Source organism: Podarcis filfolensis, assembly GCF_964270895.1.
Source record: "Podarcis filfolensis genome assembly, chromosome: 4".
Classification (NCBI taxonomy): domain Eukaryota; kingdom Metazoa; phylum Chordata; class Lepidosauria; order Squamata; family Lacertidae; genus Podarcis; species Podarcis filfolensis.
Window position 1 is genome coordinate 28083355 of NC_139607.1, and position 18915 is coordinate 28102269.

General features: G+C 41.6%; 1 protein-coding gene across 4 annotated transcripts in view; it reads right to left on the minus strand.

The window, feature by feature from the left end:
• SLC5A7 (solute carrier family 5 member 7) overlaps nucleotides 1-16952 on the minus strand; it is a 33492-nt gene extending 16540 nt beyond the window's left edge. The window contains exons 1-2 of one of the 4 annotated variants that reach the window (XR_014547230.1): nucleotides 5708-8262; nucleotides 4333-4560 (exon numbers count right to left, since the gene is read on the minus strand). Coding sequence is in view for 3 of the 4 variants with exons in the window: in XM_083610733.1 (XP_083466859.1) it covers nucleotides 4333-4510 (178 nt within the window). In the remaining variant the exon portion in view is untranslated. Of the gene's footprint in view, nucleotides 1-4332; nucleotides 4561-5707; nucleotides 8263-8585; nucleotides 10527-16871 lie in introns of those variants that run through there. The other 3 variants (XM_083610733.1, XM_083610734.1, XM_083610732.1) reach the window with 3 other exon arrangements.
• Nucleotides 16953-18915: the final 1963 nt, after the last annotated feature.

Sequence of the window (18915 nt, forward strand, 5' to 3'; positions counted from 1 at the left end):
ATAATATAATGTGGCTAGCTATTCTTCCTGTGATCTCGCTGAAGGCAATTGCTGGTCTATCATCAGACTGCACACCACCACCTAGTTCCTGACTCACTGCGGGATAAAATCCCCACAGGCTGAAAGGGATACAATAAAGCATTCATCCAGTACCATATTTCTGGTGGTTTAGTGATGGATAACAGACATAAACAGAGGTTGTGTGAAGCATGTATCCCAACACTAATTCCGTACATGCTCCCCACAATGGAAGAGTTGCAAGGGGCAAATAATAGCAAAACTCATGTTGCTATCTGCTCTGCTTGTGGTCATGGCAGAGAAGCTTGTTGTGTACTTACGATGGTTGCCTGTCAAGAAAATGCAATGGGATGGCACAGATGGTCAATGCCGCTAAAAATCTTTTGTGTGTGTGATAGATATATGGGTAGGTTCTTAATCTTCTTTATTACGTGAAGCACAGACATGATCTGCTGAGTGATTTTGCCAATTACCAAAGCTCAGAACTGCTGACTCTTCAGGTTGATTTCATTTTATCAGTATTCACTTCACATCTGAGGTGTTTGGGGTTGTTTTTTTAAAAAAATCCACTAAAGAACACCATCACCTAGGGTGATGCCTTATTAAGTAATACTCAGAATAGACCGCTTCAAATTAGTGGATTTGTTACATGAGTAGATTGATTTCAATGTCTTCACTCTGAGTATGAGTAACCTCAGAATTCACCCCATGACTTTATTGTTATCTATTCAACAGTAGGATTATCAAATACCAGACCCGCTTTACAGCCAATTTCAATACTTTGCCAAAAACATTCCTGTCAGTGCGAATGACTCCCAAGTCACTTTCAGACAAATTTACTCATCCCTCCCACAATCCATGCACTAAGATTATTCCATCTCCCTTAAGCAGTGCTGAACTGCATGCTTACCTCAGAGACTCTGAATAGAGCCCAGGTTTTCTACAAGCCACAGTCTGTCTCCTATCGTTACAGATAGATATTGCCAGAGGCGTGCAGCTGTTATCATTATGCCATATAGAGATTCATTGTATATTGTTGTAGTAGTTATTTACAATTCTACCTCACTCTTCCTCACAAGAAGCCCAGTTCAGCAAACATAAAACAAAACAGTTTTTTTTAATGCCCCCCCCAAAAACCCAGCCTTCTTTAAGAGCCCATTTCTTACACCCGCAGTTAGTTTTTGGGATATAAACGTAGCAAATAGAAAAAGGTATCTGAATCTGGAGATGTCTTTCATCTGGTTTTAAGAGCATACAAATGGCGACAAATGGCAGAGTTTTTATTTTAATATCAAGGCGGTCTTTCCCCACCCCTGGTAATCTTAATTCAGGATATTTTAAAAATAGGGAATCTTATGTTGAAATAAAGTTACAAATTCAGTCAACTGAAGGGAAGAATACATGTAACTATGCAAAAGGGTATGTAATTAAGGAGAGAAGGAAACAGACTGCAATCTTCTGCCTCTTTAAGTCCCATTTAACACAGAGAGTTGTCTCCAATGCCAGTCTCCTCCTCAGAGCCCAACCCATTGACATTAAAGGACATGACTAATTTAGGTGCATTCATTTCAAAGGTCTACTCTGAATATATTAGTTGGATATAACCCTGTGAGACTTACTTCAGAGTAAACACATAGGATTGTATGGTTATTGATTACAGTCCATGGGGTCTATTGTGGATCAGCTTCTGCCTTGTGGGGCAAATAGAATACAACAATCTAAGAACAAGCTTGTTGACTATCTTGGGTGTGTAGACAAAATGTGTAGCTGAATTGTAGACAAAAGTATGCATCTGTATTTTATTGGAATGCAATCAATTCCAAACTCAGGAAGTTCATTTATTTTGGAGATGAGATTTTAACTCTTTTTTTAATACTAGGAAAAACGATTATATATGCGGTGCTAGTTAAATGTGTTTTGTTATTCCTTGCGTCTAAATCTGTTTAAATATGTTGTTTCTTCTTAGTCCTGCCAGTAGGATTTGTTTGCATTTTGCGAACAGACACATTTAGCTTTGAATTCATTTCTAAAATTTAGATGTTTTGCATTCCTATTTGTCTTATAGGTATCATTGAACACATTTTGCCACTTTCTAAATATTTATTAACATCACTAATCACAGTAGACAGCTGGTGTTTCTCCTGACGAAACTGCCTGCAAAATTCTCATCATTTTCATGGCTGGCAATCAGTTCTGTTGACAGAACTGCATCTAGTTTCCTTTGGAAATGTTAGAACCTTTTATTCCTGGCTGACAAAACACAGATCAGCAAACATCCCCCTGGCCGCTATTTTACAATTTGCACACTAAAAATCACTGCATAATTACTTACACTGCAGAAGTATAAATGCTAGCAGAATTGGGAATTATAACCCTACCAAATATTCTCATTTCTTTACATGGTGTATGAGTGGGTTCTCTAATGTGGCAGCTGTAGACACCCTGGAAACCTTAGAAATTTCCATGGCATACACCAAGGTCCTCTTCCCTCCCAAATTTTTAAAAAATTAAGTTATCCAGGGGAGGTTTTTAGTTGTGGAAGCATGGTCTGTTTTTCTGGTCTGTGTTTCTTTCATTTGTGAGGCATGTGTGTGTATGTTTTGCCTATTTGAGGTGTTGTTTTTCAAAGTATCACCACTTTTTCTTCTGTGAAACGGGTATTTTGTGGTGTTCACAACTGTTTCTTACATTTTAAAATGTGTCCCCTGAACCTAAAAACCTAAAAACCTAAAAAGGCTGGGGATCCCGGGCTCCAGAATCTAACCTTTTAGACAAAGAGTCTTGCGACTCTCCACTTCATCAATGCTAATGCCACAATAAATTGATTAGCCTTCAAGACTCCTTGTTGTTTTTGCTTCCACAGACTAATGTGGCCGCTACTCTGGAATTTTTGTTCACAATAGCCAGCCTTTCAAATCATGAGCAATAATTACACCTTGAAGTAAAAGGAGAATAAAGGCTCCAATTCTTTAATCAAAATGGTGGAAGAAGGCAGACTTTTACTTGCTTTAACTGAGATACTAATTCCCCTCCCCAATTACAAATCTGAACCCCAAACCAGCCTGTATTTGAATGAAAATTCCAACGAAATCAACAGGAACTCATTCGTTCAACAGAGTTATGCAAATTAGTGCTGGACAAGTTTAATGGTAAACCTGAAATGACTGCACAAAGAGGGGAAGAAAACACTGAAAGAATAATCAAATTTGGAACTGAAATGGTTTTTCTTTTGAATGAATTATCTTGTTTCTGAAGCAAAGCCCTTTATAACAAGTAGAATGGGGACATTTCATATCTCATGCCATTTTGCACCAAACTGAAATGTCACTTTGGCAATTCTTGTAACTGAAGGCCCAGCTACAAACATTTTAAACATTTTGGTGCATGATGACTCACCGTTCGGCTCCTTTGCCCTCTCTGATGATGTCATCATGGAGTCAACGCGGCCTGACATTGTGTATAGGAAAGTAGACGTGTATATTGACCCATCTTTTTCTTCTGATATATGTGCAACATGAAGGCTGCAATCCTATGTGACTCACTTGGGACTAAGTCCCATGACACAGAGTCAGACTTACTTCTTGGTAAACATGTACCAGATTGCACTGCATGAATTACTTAACTATGTTGGCTTAACTGAAAATATATTGCCTAAGTTGCTTTGAAGATCACCATGTGAGATCCCAAATTGCAGTATGTGGTTAAATTATAATAAGGCTGGCCCAGTGAAATTCTTTGTGAAGCGCTACTGTAGTGGATGGCTACGTTTGGTTTAGATTTAACTTGGTGCACCTACAATGGCATCTGTCGCATGATATTTTGATCCTTCCCTATATGCAACATGATTGTCCTATTCCGTGCAATGTTCAGAAAAATATATATATATATATATATATATATATATATATATATATATATATGATGCACGCCGCATTGATAAACTGTTCTGGCTCCTGTTGGATATTGTGAAGGTAACAGGAGATGTGACTCATTCATTAGATAGTTTTTATAATGAACAACAAGGGGGGAATATTTTATAAATCATGGTTATATCGACCTGTTCATACTGCATTATTCAGTAAGCCCAGTGGGGTGCATTTTCCAGAGGTGAAAAGAAAACACACAAGAGTACAGTTCTCAGTGTGACTACTCAGAAGCAACTGGTTGAAGCCTTCCTGTCAGAAAATGTGGCACGCAATTTTACTGGCAGCTAAGCAGCACCGTGAAGTTGTGCCTTTGCACGGCGTACATTTAAATTCATGTCAGAGGAAGGATGTAGACACTTGAATAACAGGTAAAAAGAGAGGAACATACCCGTCATGGTAAATCCACCAACCAGCAAGCCAATATCTCTTCCGCCAACTATAATAGCTTCCCTACGATCTCCATCGCTACCGCTGTTTTTGGTTTTCCATGCAGCCCATATTCCAACAAAGAGGATAGCCAGGTAGAACACAATGATAGCAATCAGTCCCGCCACATGAAAAGCCATGTTGAAGCCTCTTGACACTTCTCTGGATTGCTATTTCATTAACATGAGAGCTAGACAAAAGGTAATAACATATTATGCATACCAGTTGTACATGGCAAAAAACCCCGAGTCCATATCAGACAATAACATGATTGTCTTATCCTACAGTTCATCCTGATATGATTATGCTACTTCAGATGTAACCGGTTTCATGTTTCAGATAATCCACACACATTTCCTAAACCTTGTAACATCTCCAAACAAATATTTCAATCTAAAAATCAAAGTGTCGGCTAGAAACTTGGTTGAAACAAAGTCACTTTATTTAAATCTTTCTTATAGATGATAAAACCGAAATGTCAGTTCAAAATCAAAGAATTCTCCATAAACCTCAAGAATATGAAAAAAGCAGCTTAAAATAGTATACAATGGTGAGCACATTTAGTTTTTGGGTTAAAAAAGAGCCAGCTCTTCCTTAACCAAAAACCAGTATCACAAAACAATTAAATTATTGCTCAAAGAATGAAGGTCAGAAATGAAGTTATTTCTGCCACTTTTGCAAGCTTAGCTCTCATTTTCATAAGAATGACATTTCTGTCCCTTGAAAAGGTCTGCCTCAAGTTTGCCGTTAGGAGAAACTCATCACTAGAAGATTTAAAGTGTGAATAGAATCCAACAAAATCAATAGCTCACATGAACGAATGACAGAAAAGAGTAGAACTATTATCAACAGTTGATGTACCTTAGTCTGTCTCCCCCCATTCCTTCAGAATTTACTTTTGCTTTCACAGCTAACCTACATTTAACATGGAATTGAAAAGTGCGTTTTTGATCAAAACAAGAATGTCCATGAAAGGTTTTCTGTGTGACATAAATATTTAAGTCTCCATAAGAATCAGAGTAAAGTATGATCCAATTAGCTGACATAAGCAGGGGCATCCAAGCAGGGCTTGGTAATTCCTTTCCCTCCACCCCATCATTAGTGACTATTTTCTTAGAAATTGTTGATCAGCTTCTAAAGTTTGAGCAAAAGCAGGTTGCCGGAGGTGACATTTGAGTTTACACAGCCAATTTCTAAACTCCCAGACTAGCGTCAGTAACAAGTTAGATTTATTGGATTACTCACAACCCTTGCAAAAACAGGCATTGTTCCCGGCACAACTATCACCTCCTCCCAACTCCCCCCTTTTGTTTCACTTATCCTCACCCCCAATTCACCTCTTTTTCCAGCAGATATCCTCTTCTCCCTTCTTCCTCTGCGCTCTGCCTCTACTTTCCCTTGATCTGGCATCAAGCAGCTCAATCCCAGCACCTTGTGTTCACCCACAGAGGCAGAGTGTGAGAAGCAGCTTTCCCTTTCTTTAAAGGGACAGGCACAATTGCAAAGAGCTCCAGTCCTACGAGAATTTCAGGCTACTCTGTACACATCCAGGGTCCTGTGTAGCACAGAAGGGAAGCCAGACATCTTCCTTTCCCTAAGAGGCTGAATTTCCTCACTTTTGGGGAACTGGTGCCTTCCCTTCTATTTCACCCCGTTCCCAATGGTTCTGTGAGACTACAGCTATGGAGGCAGCCAGAGCATCAGCCATCCTCAGTGGAGAATTACCTAGGGCTCCACTCTCAAGGGAGAAGCAATTCTTTCAGGGGGTGATCAGGAACAGCAAAACAGAAGGCCCTTGGCCTGGATTAACCCACTACCCAGCCCACTGCCACAGATGCTGTTTCCCTTCTTCTCCCCCTCCTATTGAACCTATGCTCGTTTGGGGGCCTGCGTGTGGTTATTGGATTAAAAGAGGCGATTCCGTTATAAAGGAGTGGGGTGCGGAGACTGCATCCGTCAGAGCTGGGACAAACACGTCACAGGGCAAATGGGGGCTGTGGGGCAGAGATGACTCAACAGAGCGTGATCTGCTACGTGGGGGAGAGAATGAAGCGAAGAGTGGAAAAAGACAATGAGTGTGGGACTGGAACATGAGACAAAATGCCAAGGGGTGAGTTTTAGGGTCCAAGACTGAGCAATCAGGAAAGGGAGACTTTGTCAGCAGTAGAAGTTCCTCTCTCTCTCTCTCTCTCTCTCTCTCTCTCTCTCTCTCTCTCTCTGTGTGTGTGTGTGTGTGTATTTGTGTGTTTGTAACATTGTTCGAAAACATTCAAGCGGCTTAAGTAAAATGATTAGATTTATTAGATTTTTATCCTGACTTGCCTCCACAAAAAGGAAAAAGCGCTCATATTACTTTTGCTGAATTCAGGAATTTTAACACCACTACGGGGATTCTCTATTGTCCCAGTAACTTGGTTGTCACAGTGTTTTGCCATAAAATTGCAAAATCTGTGGCAAACCATCTCCTATAATTTCCTTCCATTCTCAAATAATCTATTTCATTTACCAAGAAGACCTAGTCAAAGCTTGAATATTTATTCCCAGTGTATGAGACAGCAGCTGTGCAGGAGTGTAGATGCAGAACCTGGGAGTAAGTCCTATTGAGCATGGCAGGATTTAGTTTTGAGTAAATACGTATAAGGTTAAAGAGCCCTTTTAAATCTTGTACTTATTGGTGATGCAGGTGAGCACTGTTCACCAGCTTCCATGTGGGGACCATTGTGGGCCATTTGCCCATGGTCATCTTCTGAAATGAAAGTTGGTTAAATGAGATTTGGCAGTCTAACAACATCTGGAGGGACACAGGTTCCCCATCCCTGCTTTAAGATAGTAAATAGCTCCAGATGGAGCTAAGTATTAGTGACCCCATCATAAAATGAGTGCTTCTACTATCCCAGATTGTTTGGGCATCTTTCTCTGGGTTGTTAGTGTGGGAGATTAACACAGCCAAACATAACAGTACATATTCAACAGTAAGAAAGGGGTTAAGGATCACAAAGTTCTGTATTGGTAGAGAAGACTCAGATTGGTCGTGACTTCTCACCTTTGGGGAAGGAGGAAGCAAAGGTTGTTTCCTGTTCCTCTCTCTCTCTCCCCCTCCCTCTTTGAACCATGTAACTTAGCAGATGCCTGAGGCTGAGCCTCCAAACTTCTGTTTCATAACCAAGAATGCCTTACCAATGTTGTTTCTGCTGTAGCATTCAATGATGCATGGGTGAGACCACTGATTACTGTAAGTAAAGCATTTAAACTTACTTAAGGTTGTAGTCTATTCACTTTGAGATGGGTAGAGGTGGGGAAGCACATTATCAGTGCTTAACACTGGGTTATTTACAGGTCTAACAACCTTTATTTCCCACACTTTGCAAACGCTGCACGTATTTCTGTTTTAAACTCTACTTGGGTCTATTTTGGCTAAAGAGTGAGTCGAGCCCCACATTATTTAATTCAGGCAGTCAGCTTTTCTTTTTCTTTTTTACCTTTTAAAAAACTTTTGTAGTTTCCCACACAAGTGGAATTTCAGAATTAACTGGTATCCCCCATTTATTTCCCAACTGTTAGATCCTTATATATGAATATCTGTCCATGGCTCAGGCTGCTGATTTCTAACCCTTCATTTTCCTGCCTGCAGTCCATGCTTGTGCAAGGGACACTGCTGATCAGACTATAGGCAGGAAGAGGAAGGTCTACAGTGGGAGGGGTGGGCAATCATGAAGATTGTGTGGTGTATGGGCAGAGGAAGCCCATGTCTCATGCGGTTGAATTATACCTAGTCAGCTCTTAAGAGGGCTCGGATCCAGGCTGCCTGGACAATGGCAGTTTTCAGGTGCAAGGGCACATTATCCAGGCACTTGGCTCGAGATAAACAGAACAAACAAGAATAATACTGCAAGAAGTTGTATTGCACTTGTTTTCTTTATTGCCATAGTAGCTTAAAATCCTAAGGGCATTTTTGTGGATACAAGTTTCCACTGAAATCAGTGAACCCTGCTCAAGTTTGCATGCACAGGACTGGCTGTATAGCTATGAAATGACAAAAGTATATATAGCTTCTTGATTACAGCTTCTCGGTTTACATTTCACAGCCATTTGTTTTCCCTTATTAAATTTGTGCACTTGTATTGCACACAGGCGTTCTCACAGCGGCTTACAAAACTAGCTTAAAAATTCAAATGACAAATTCTGCAAAATCCTATATGTCACCCTATTCCTTACCTGCCATATTAACAAAAGTCTATATGGCTTTTTAAATAGGATCTTTCAGGTGAGACATTCAGCTTATTGACTTCTTTGAACAGAACTGACATCTGAATAAGTGCCCTTAGAAGAACATCCCTTGCAAACTTCAATTCCTTTATGGTGCAGGCTGTTATTCACCCTTAAGTGATGGAACAGATATCTTTCCAGGGGAGTAGACCAACATTTTTCATTTTTAAATAAGACTATGTAACATGGAAAAAGAGTGAAAATATACACAATGAAGGTATGTGGCAGGTGTTTTGGGTCCACCCCCTCCCTTGCAAGTATTCTGATAAGTTATCCTACACAAAACAGGCTTAAGCAAAGTACTGTAGTGTGCTTTCATATGGAGTAGAAGACTATTACCCAAATGAAAGAAGCAACTAAACTGTCTCATTTGCTCTCTGTGAGTTTATGACCAAGAACCTCATCACTATGATATATAGACTCCCTGGGACTCCAAGAGCACACGAGCCCATCCACATCTTCCCTCAAAGCAATCAGTGACTGTTGATTTCTTTCAGAAAGATTTTCCATTTCCATGCCTTCCTCTTCCCCTCCCCCCTCAATTCCAGGCAGGTGGTTTGTCTAATCAATGGCCGGATAATTTCTTTGGGGACTCTGTAGTTGCTTAAAGAAATTGTACTGGGACACTCAAGATGAATGACATCCTGAAAGCCATAGTTCTGTATGTATGTATGCTTTTCTGATAATTCTGCTGTAAAACATTTCTTAAATTAAGCATCTGCCACCCAAAAAGTTCGTAAACCTGGCTTTAATGGGAAAGCCCACACTAACCGAAAGCCCCATTTTCAATTTGATTACACGTAGTTTGCCATTCCTTGTTTTATATTGTTTTAGTATTTTTAACGTATGCTGCTCTGATCTCCTTCTGGAGGAAAAGTAGGCTACACTTGATAACAAATACAACAATAAGACTGAGATAAGTGCCTTACTTTAGCCATGGCGATTGGCTGTGCAGAGAGACTGATCCTTTTTAGTGTGCACTGCACACTTTAGAACTAAGCCACAAACTCCCCAAAAGCATAGTTAAGAAGAAGCTGGGGTACTAACAATAATTAGCCAAGTCTCCTAACCTCTGCTACAGGTTCACCTGTCACTTATCTGAAGGGTGAAACCCCTGTTCTAGGGTTGACATCTCACAATCTGGATCCTGGACATACCCTTTCACTGTTTACTCGTTCACTAAAGTAGTAGATGAGCTCTACTGCAGCTCCTCTTCCCTATTCACTCCATGTTCCTGTCATTGGATCCTTCCCCCACCTGCTATGGTCTACAGATTTCAGGGTGTGCTACGCAGCAGATGAGGGAAGGAGCAGGAGAAAGCATTGCAAATGGTGGGAGGAGCCATAGCCATTTTGTCTTGTCCTAAATGAGAGATTAAAAAGAGTTCTGCTTGACCATCTGGGTTGTGGAGGGGAAACGTTATCCTTTCCCCATTCAGTCCAATTGGAGTAGGGCGAGTTGAGAGGATCCTTGCAGTTTTAAGCAAATAGTCCACCCAGGCAGCTGAAGGAAGGACAGAACTGGAATTAGAAGGGGGCCAGCCCCTTCCCTTCACCTTTTGTGATTAACCCTAAATTGATGCTAACATGTTTGGGCTAAAATTGCAAGGAGGGCTTGTGGAGGATTTTTTGATGGCCTTCCCTCTCCCCCTCATTGCTTGATCATCATTGTGGTACAAATGGATGGTGCAGCCATTTTACCATTTTAGCGTATGATGTTTGCCTTGCCTAAAGGCCTCATCTCTTTACATGACAGCTGTGATGCACAGGGCCTCATCATGGGAGCCCAGTTACCTCACTGACATGCCACTCCTCACCTCACTGAAAGCCTAAGGCCAACAGCCAAAACTTTGTTTGGCACATCTTTATATTTTGTTCATATCTGTTATCCAGTACAGTGGTACCTCAGGTTACATATGCTTCAGGTTACATGCGCTTCAGGTTACAGACTCCGCTAACCCAGAAATAGTACCTCGGGTTAAGAACTTTGCTTCAGGATGAGAACAGAAATCGTGCTCCAGCGGCGTGGCAGCAGCAGGAGGCCCCATTAGCTAAAGTGGTGCTTCAGGTTAAGAACAGTTTCAGGTTAAGAACGGACCTCCGGAACGAATTAAGTACGTAACCAGAGGTACCACTGTACTGTTCGTTGACCAAGCCCAAAGCATATCCAGATAAAACTTCAGAGGGCCTGCATACATATTGTGTGCTGGATAGAGGAGGGCCCCCCGCGCAGTGGCGTAGCGTGGGTTGTCAGCACCTGGGGCAAGGCAAGTAATTTGCGCCCCCTAACCCGTGGATTTTAGCACTTGAGTCTCTTCCGCGCCCCCCCAGATGTTGCGCCCGGTGTGGCCGGCCCCCCCTGCACCCCCACGCTACGCCACTGCCCCCGCGGCTATGGGAAAGCACGCCTTGGTTTAAGAATGCTTTGGTTTAAGAACGGACTTCCAGAACGGATTAAGTTCATAAACCAAGGCACCACTGTATAGAGAGAACAGATTTGCTTATTTAGTTTGTACAGGGAGGAGAAACATGTGGATTGATAACATGGATCTGCAATATTGGACCTGGTTCACTCAGCTTTTCCAGGTCTTCTCCACTTGTATTCATTTTTGACACTGTAGACGGAAGTGCCCATAAAGAAGTGAGACAGAAAGGCCATAAATTAGTCTATTTTCACAAAGCTGCTTTTTAGTACAGTGGTGCTTCTGCAGATTTATTAGGAGGTTGTCGCAGCCTCTGCTTTTATAACTTTAAACAAATTACACAGAGACTCTCTGTTTCCCCTCTTCCACCCCCCCAGCCCAGAAAGCTTTTTATAAAACCATATTTCAAAAGTGGTTCATAATTTATTATGTATACACTGGTGCTATGCAAGCGACACAGTTGTTAGACCTAATGAGAAAACATGAGAGGCCTTGTGCGATTCAAATAGACGACATAAAACCTACAAGAACCTGAAATCCTTTCAGCTAATGTTTAAGGAAGCCTCACAAAGTCAAAGTCAAATCATGCTTCTTATTCCATTCTTTACTCATGCCAGGGCTGCCTATATTCAGCATGGGGGCTAATTCTATCAGTTTTTACTGACAGAAACCCCTCACAACCAGAGTCTCACAAGGGCTCTCTCCTTTCTGTTACTCATGCTCCATAGGGTTAGGGAACCTTTGGTTATCCAGCTGTTGTTGTTGCCCTTCAGATCCCATCAGCTCCAGCCAGTGTGGTCAAGTGTCATGGATGATGGGAGCTGAGATCCAGCTATACCAGGAGGACCACAGGTTCCCCACTCCTATCCCAGAAGAAACCTTTCTTCAACTTGGTCTCTGCACTGCTCATCCATTTAGAAGCAGGATTAGCCCCCCCCCCCAATAATCTATTTTAGAAAAAGGCAGATATTTCTGGGTGTCTAATTTCCATTTCATACCCCATGAATTTTTTTCTTTTGCCCTTTCCTGAAAGCACTCAGTGTAATTGGCCAGGGTCGTTTAGGTAGCCAATTGCACAACTCTTGTGTGCCATTTTGTTTTCTGCATCTAGGTCACATGTGCTCTAGATCTATAATACGGTAGTCACTCCTTACTCTGTGAATGTTAGTCTTGCCCCTCTACATTCACATGTATTAACACTCTAACTTTTTTGCATTAGAATCTTTATATTGTTCAATTATTTTTCATGTATTTATTGAACTTGTTGTTATGAATGAGTGAATGAATGAATGAATTCCATTTTTAACCCACCTTTCACCATCAGGTCTCATGGTGGGGTAAAGGTAAAGGGACCCCTGATCATTAGGTCCAGTCATGGCCGACTCTGGGGTTGCGGCGCTCATCTCGCTTTATTGGCCGAGGGAGCCGGCGTACAGCTTCCGGATCATGTGGCCAGCATGACTAAGCCGCTTCTGGAGAACAAGAGCAGCACAAGGAAACGCTGTTTACCTTCCTGCCGGAGCGGTACCTATTTATCTACTTGCACTTTGACGTGCTTTCAAACTGCTAGGTTGGCAGGAGCAGGGACCGAGCAATGGGAGCTTACCCTGTTGTGGGGATTCGAACTGCTGACCTTCTGATCGGCAAGTCCTAGGCTCTGTGGTTTAACCCACAGCGCATGGTGGGGTACAACAACTTAAAATTCAATATTAAAACAAATTACAGTCATATGACTTGTTTCTGTTTTCTTGATATTATGTTGATATGGATATTTTATTTATATGTTTTGATGATGTGCTACTGTCAGATGGTTTGAGATTAACACTGTTGATGGAAAAGCTATTTACAAATATTGGATGTCTGGAGCATACATGGACTATGCCTGTCTTGAACAACTTTGAAAACAATGTCCTTTTCCATCAGCATTTTTTTCAACCCCACCTTGATTAGTATTTGGTAGTGTTGCCAGGGTGTAGATAACATTGCTTTGGGATCACATTCTGCCCATGGATCTAGACCTTCCCTAGACCTTTGAGGAAAAATGTGCTGATTTTGTGAATTTCCCTTTTTGCTTTTTTCTTGCCTTTTCTGTTAAAAACAAAAGCTTGTACATCAGATTACAATATCTGGCCTTTCAAGATATCACAAGTTTATGTTACAAAAAGGGATATGACAGGCACACAACAATGAAGTCACAAAAGAGGAGAAAAGAAGGGCAATGACCAAGATGCAAGTGGATACATTGGGCTGGATCCAGTCCAAGTTGTTCACACTTGGTTCCCATTAACACCAGTGAGATGAGTTAAACCATAACTAACATTTTGCATTGATTTTGGCAGGACTTGGGTGCAATTAACTTAGTCTGGATTCTACCTATGCCTACTTAGAAGTAGTCCCACTAAATTAAATGGTAAATAGGTATAGGATTGCAACTACAATATATCTGAAATGTGACTACTACAAACATCCAAGGACTAATCTTCCCAAAGCTACTCAACCATTTCAATTCCTTTTGTAATTTTTAAAAATACCATATTCATATTATGGCTCAATTCAGATAAAAGATATGCAGCTGAGGTTCCCCAGAAGTGCCTGTGCAATTGGATGTAATATGTTTATGTAATATACCTAATTTGTTTTCCAGTAGGTGCAAATAGCACTACAGTGGTACCCCAGGTTACATACGCTTCAGGTTACATACGCTTCAAGTTACAGACTTCGCTAACTCAGAAATAGTACCTCGGGTTAAGAACTTTGCTTCAGGATGAGAACAGAAATTGTGCTCCGGCGGCGCAGCAACAGCAGGAGGCCCCATTAGCTAAAGTGGTGCTTCAGGTTAAGAACTGTTTCAGGTTAAGTACGGGCCTCCGGAACGAATTAAGTACTTAACCCGAGGTACCACTGTATTCGTCTTTTCTGTTTATTATATGCTGGAGATATACAAAGCACACAGCTAATCAGCACCATGGACAGAGAGCAAAGTGTCCCATGCATTTACTTTTGAAGCTTTTAAACTGGATTTGTGAGATCTGCTTTTTTGGGGGGGGGAGGAGTCTTCAAGAGAAATTGTTAAAACGAATCTCGCGTCAAAACCTGTGTTGCTGGACTCCAGCTCCCATCACTCCCAGACAATAGAATGATTCTATTAAAGCAACCTTCCTCAACTTGATGCCGTGAGGACGTTTTGGACTACAACTCCCATCAGCCTCAGCCATCATGGCCAATAATCAGGGATGATGGGTGTCATAGTCCAAAACATCTGCAGGACATCAGGTTAGAAAGTCTGTGTAAAGCATTATTAAAACAGCAATCCTATACACACAAGCCTGGGAGCGAGACTGCCTATTTTGGGGGGTCAGAAAGACATTATCCAGTACTCTCAATGGGGTTGTGAGAGGATCGCATTTGTCAAAGAAGGGTTTGTGCCCTTGGTTTATTTTAAAAAAATAATCTGAAGGAAAACTAACTTGGTTGTTTTTATAGCAGAACACACCCCATTGCTTTCCTTTTCTCTCCCTGGGCTTGTCATTCTTGGTGACAAAGGGTAGGAAAGTGGAGAAAAAGATGAGTCCCACACTGAAATTCTTGTTTTCCCATCTCCCTTTGCTGTCTCAAAAAATTAGAGAACATAAAGAAGAGCCATAGCTCAGTGGTAAAGCCTCTGCTTTGCATGTGGAAAGTCCCAGGTTCCAACCTTGGCATCATCAGGCTAGGAAAGACTGTTTGGGCCATATTTGATGCTGTAATTCCACTGGTTCAACAGCCTTCTGTTACTTCCAGAACCTTTACACAAAGTCGTCTCTGGAGGGCTGGGGACCAGAGCAGACTTGGAAGGTGTATGAAGGGAGGAGAGGAAACAGAAGTCCCATTGTACTAGTGGAACCCTGCTGGTGCAGCAATGGATACAACTCTGTGTCTGAAATCTTGGGAAGCCACTGCCTGTTAGTGTAGACAATATTTTGTCTATTTGGTTCAGAATTTATAAACATCCTTACATTCAGAGAATATATGGTGTACAGAAACAGAACATAAAACCCTATAGACATAAGAAATCAGTGTTAAAGCATAAACCCTATCAAGAATTAAGAACAGCGGCAATAAAATAGACTAATTTGGGAAGGCTTGAGAGACATAGTGGAGCAATTGCCTGGTGTAATATAAGGCAGCTTCGTGTTTTCATATCTTCCTATGCTCTTTCATTTCAGCCCCCTGAATGTTTTGCTTTTTAATTCTTTTGCTGTACTTTTAGATTTCATAACAAATGCTGCAACGGGACTCAACTAAACCATTGTACACCCATGTATTATCAATAAATCAAATGTTGGGATGCAAAAATAAGAAACAACCCCTCACTCTAAAAAGAAAATAAACAAATTTGATCCAGAATCTCAAGAGTGTTTTAAAGAGGGCTAGGATATGTCAGTTGACTTTTTCTCTGCCAAAATCTTTTATCTGACAATGACTCGTCTGTTACACGCTCCCCCACACCCTTCCTCACATCAATCTTTCATGCAGCAACACAAAAGGAAATATAGCCAAGCATGTTAAATGACCTGAGGAAATATGGAGAGCAAAACAGGATAATTTCACTGGGTCTATGAAAAGACAGAAAAACTATGCTACGAAGGCAATTGAGCAAACAGCAACAAAAACAAAATGGTAAACATGGATGGAAGCTTGCCCAGAACTCAGCTAGCCACCTGAAATTTGTTTGTCCAGATGACAATAATCAGGGCACCTGTTCCATCAAAATTCCAATCAAAGCTATGAACCTGTATGAATTATAGAAGCACAAACAATACTGTAATGTGAGTGCTATCTTGACAGTTCTTTTTTGATGGCTTCAAAGTCATCCTCATCCCAACTGAGTAAGGGAGCACCTCTCACAGAAGGAGAGAGAAAGAGACACATGGAGAGGATGTGTACACATAAAGCACACATAAGTAGATACCAATCCAGGTCTGTGGAAATCCATGTGTTCTTCCAACCTCAATTTGGGCAGCCAGGTTAGTTTTGTTATCTTTTACAGGATGGTTACTTTAGGGCATGTCGTTTGATTGCCACCTATTCATAAAAACCTAATGACCAATTACAATTCTATTATCATACCCTGAAATTTCTCCACTTTCTTGCACAGGTATAATCATGTACTCTTGGACTCTGCTTTTTTCTGACAGAGGGGAAAGTAGTTTCCCCCCATGGGTGCAGACATTATAATGTTGCCTGCTTGATATTAAAACTGTCAATTTTCTTTATTTGCAGCAAGGTAAGAAGTAGTATATTCTCTTTCATGTTTGCATTGATGTGATTCCCATCAGTTTACTGCCAAGCAAGCCGACTGAAGCAGAGCAGAGTTGTGCAAACATTTTATTCATTGAGCTGGAATATATATATATATATATATTTAAATTGTATGCTGAAATATTTCAATGCCTAGCTTTCTTGAAATACCTTTAAAGTAATTCCTTCAGGATGTCTGCCAACTTCTGCATATAAGCTATTGATTGTTATTGTTCCTGTTTGCTCAGTTTTGATAGGAATGGAACTCTGGGATCCTGAGAGAAAAACTCCTGTCAAGCAAGGATAATACTTCATGAAAAGCTTATGCCTCAATAAATGTTATTAGTCTTCTTAAGAGTCCTGGCTCTTTCGGCTAACTCTGAGGATGTTACTGAGATTGAAGTTTTGTACACAGTGTCACAACTTTCCCACAACTTCTGAGCCCAGTTTATTATCTGAGGACAACCTTCAAGACCATGTGAAGGGTTACAACATTTTTGACACCTGAGGTAAACAACAAAATGGTGCCTCACCAAGCCAGAGAAGAAGGATTGAGTGAAGATCTGTATCAGGAACAAAGGGGGGGGGGGAGTATAAAAATCTACATCAAGAGCAAGTGTGGAAGAAGACCAGCAGTGCCTCCTATTTGCCAACAGGCCACTGTGGCGGTTAATTTTTAAATCTGGCCTCCAAGGAGAGCACTTCAACTGTCGCTACCACCACTGAAGCAGGCGATGCATTCCTTGAAGGCCTAGTCTTCTGCCTCTGTGGATCCTGCCACCTGAGGCAGTCACCTCACCTTGCCTCATGGTTCAGTGAGGAGTTCCTCAGTTCATCATTCAAGATACTCCGTTCTATTTTCCCTGTAATGAACCACAGCTTTCCATGCCTTACTGAGCATGGTAAGACAGGCTGCTTTTTATTCCTTTTTTGGTTTTTGCTCCCATAGGTGTTCTCTCTCTCTAATTGTTGTTGTTGTTTTACTTTGGCAACCCTTGACGTTTCCACATGCAGGTGTGTGGGTGGTGCCGTTTTGGCGGCGGTAAGTCCTGGCACTTGGAGAACTGAGATCACTGTTAAGATATGGTTACCAGATTTTTTTCAATAAATCTGGGGACACTTTTTTTTTTTTTTTTTGAAGCTGAGTAGCAACAGTGAATCAGTGGTGGAGATGGTGAGACAAAAGACCCTGGGCTCAAGTACACATGCATATTGTATAAAGGTGCAAAGCCCTTCTTTCACACCCTGTGAAACATAAATGCGCAGAGTTTTTTAAAAACTGGGCAACGGTGCTCCCCCTGATCTCCTGCCCCCTTCCTCCTTTGTTTTGACTGATCGGGGGAGGCTTGGGAGTCACAGGTGGGCGGCTGTTGCCCAGTTTTTTTTTAAAAAAAATCTCTGCACATTTATGTTTCACAGGGTGCAAAAGAAGGGCCATGCAAGAGAAACCATGCACCTTTTGCCCCTCCTGGGCAGCGCCTGCCCGCCCATGACTCCTGAGCCTCCCCATATCTGTCAAAACAAAGGGGGAAGGGGGCAGGAGATCTGCACCACCGGACGTCCCTGGTTCCCCTTCAGCAGTGGCGGCGGCAGCGAGCAGCTCCTGAACCCAGCCAGAGCCAACTGCGCTACCAGGCTGGCTCTGGGCTGCTGAGGCTGCTACTGCCACGTTTCCCAGGGAGAGATTTGCAAATCCTGGGACTGTCCCTGGGAACTGGGGATGTCTGGTAACCCTATGTTAAGATCTTCAGTGATGTTTTCTGTTTGAAATTCAGACCAGAACCATGAGGCTTAAAAAAAAAAAAGTATTCCAAAGCTTTAAAAACAAAACAAAAAAACACCCTCCGATTTATGATGTGCTTTTATTTTCTTTTGTTAGGAACACTGAATAAAATAATTAAACAAAGCATTGCCAAATACAAATGCCAATGGGATAAAAACAGCCGCACTCCTGGACAACGTTGCCTCATGCATTTCTTAGATGAGGCAGCGAGGCTTTGAATGGTGACTTTTGCGTGGTTTTTCCATGCGACATTTGAAGTTTTGTTCTCATGCAAATCATCCCGACGGGAACATCTGCACACTTTACTGGATGCCAGTTCCATGAGAGCTGATGACTCCTGATCAGGCACAGAGCTCAGGGGGGTAAGGAAATAAGTGGGAGAGGAGACGTCTGGGTGTTTGGTTAGTGAGGAGCAAAAGGAAAGAAAGAAAGGGCACTGGAATGTGTGGAATTAGGGGTGTTTGTTTGTTTGTGGGAGGGGGTGGAGTTACACTGAGGTTTGGGAGTACTGACCAAAACAAAATGCCTTATACCTATATCTATACCTATAGAACTTGTATAGTTCCATATAAAATCCATTCGCCTTGCAGAATACTTAAAGTGAGATTTTAGGGCAGGCCAATAATATTTTGATGCCTGAAGCAAAGGATGGTATCCCTTCGCAAGTTGTCATGCAGAAGTCAAGTGGATTGGCAGTTGAATCTTGCTTCACCTTTGGTGACAGGACAGCATTGTCTGCCACACCTGAGGCAGCAGGCCAGATTAGGGACAACAGAGGTGATTGGCAGGGAGTC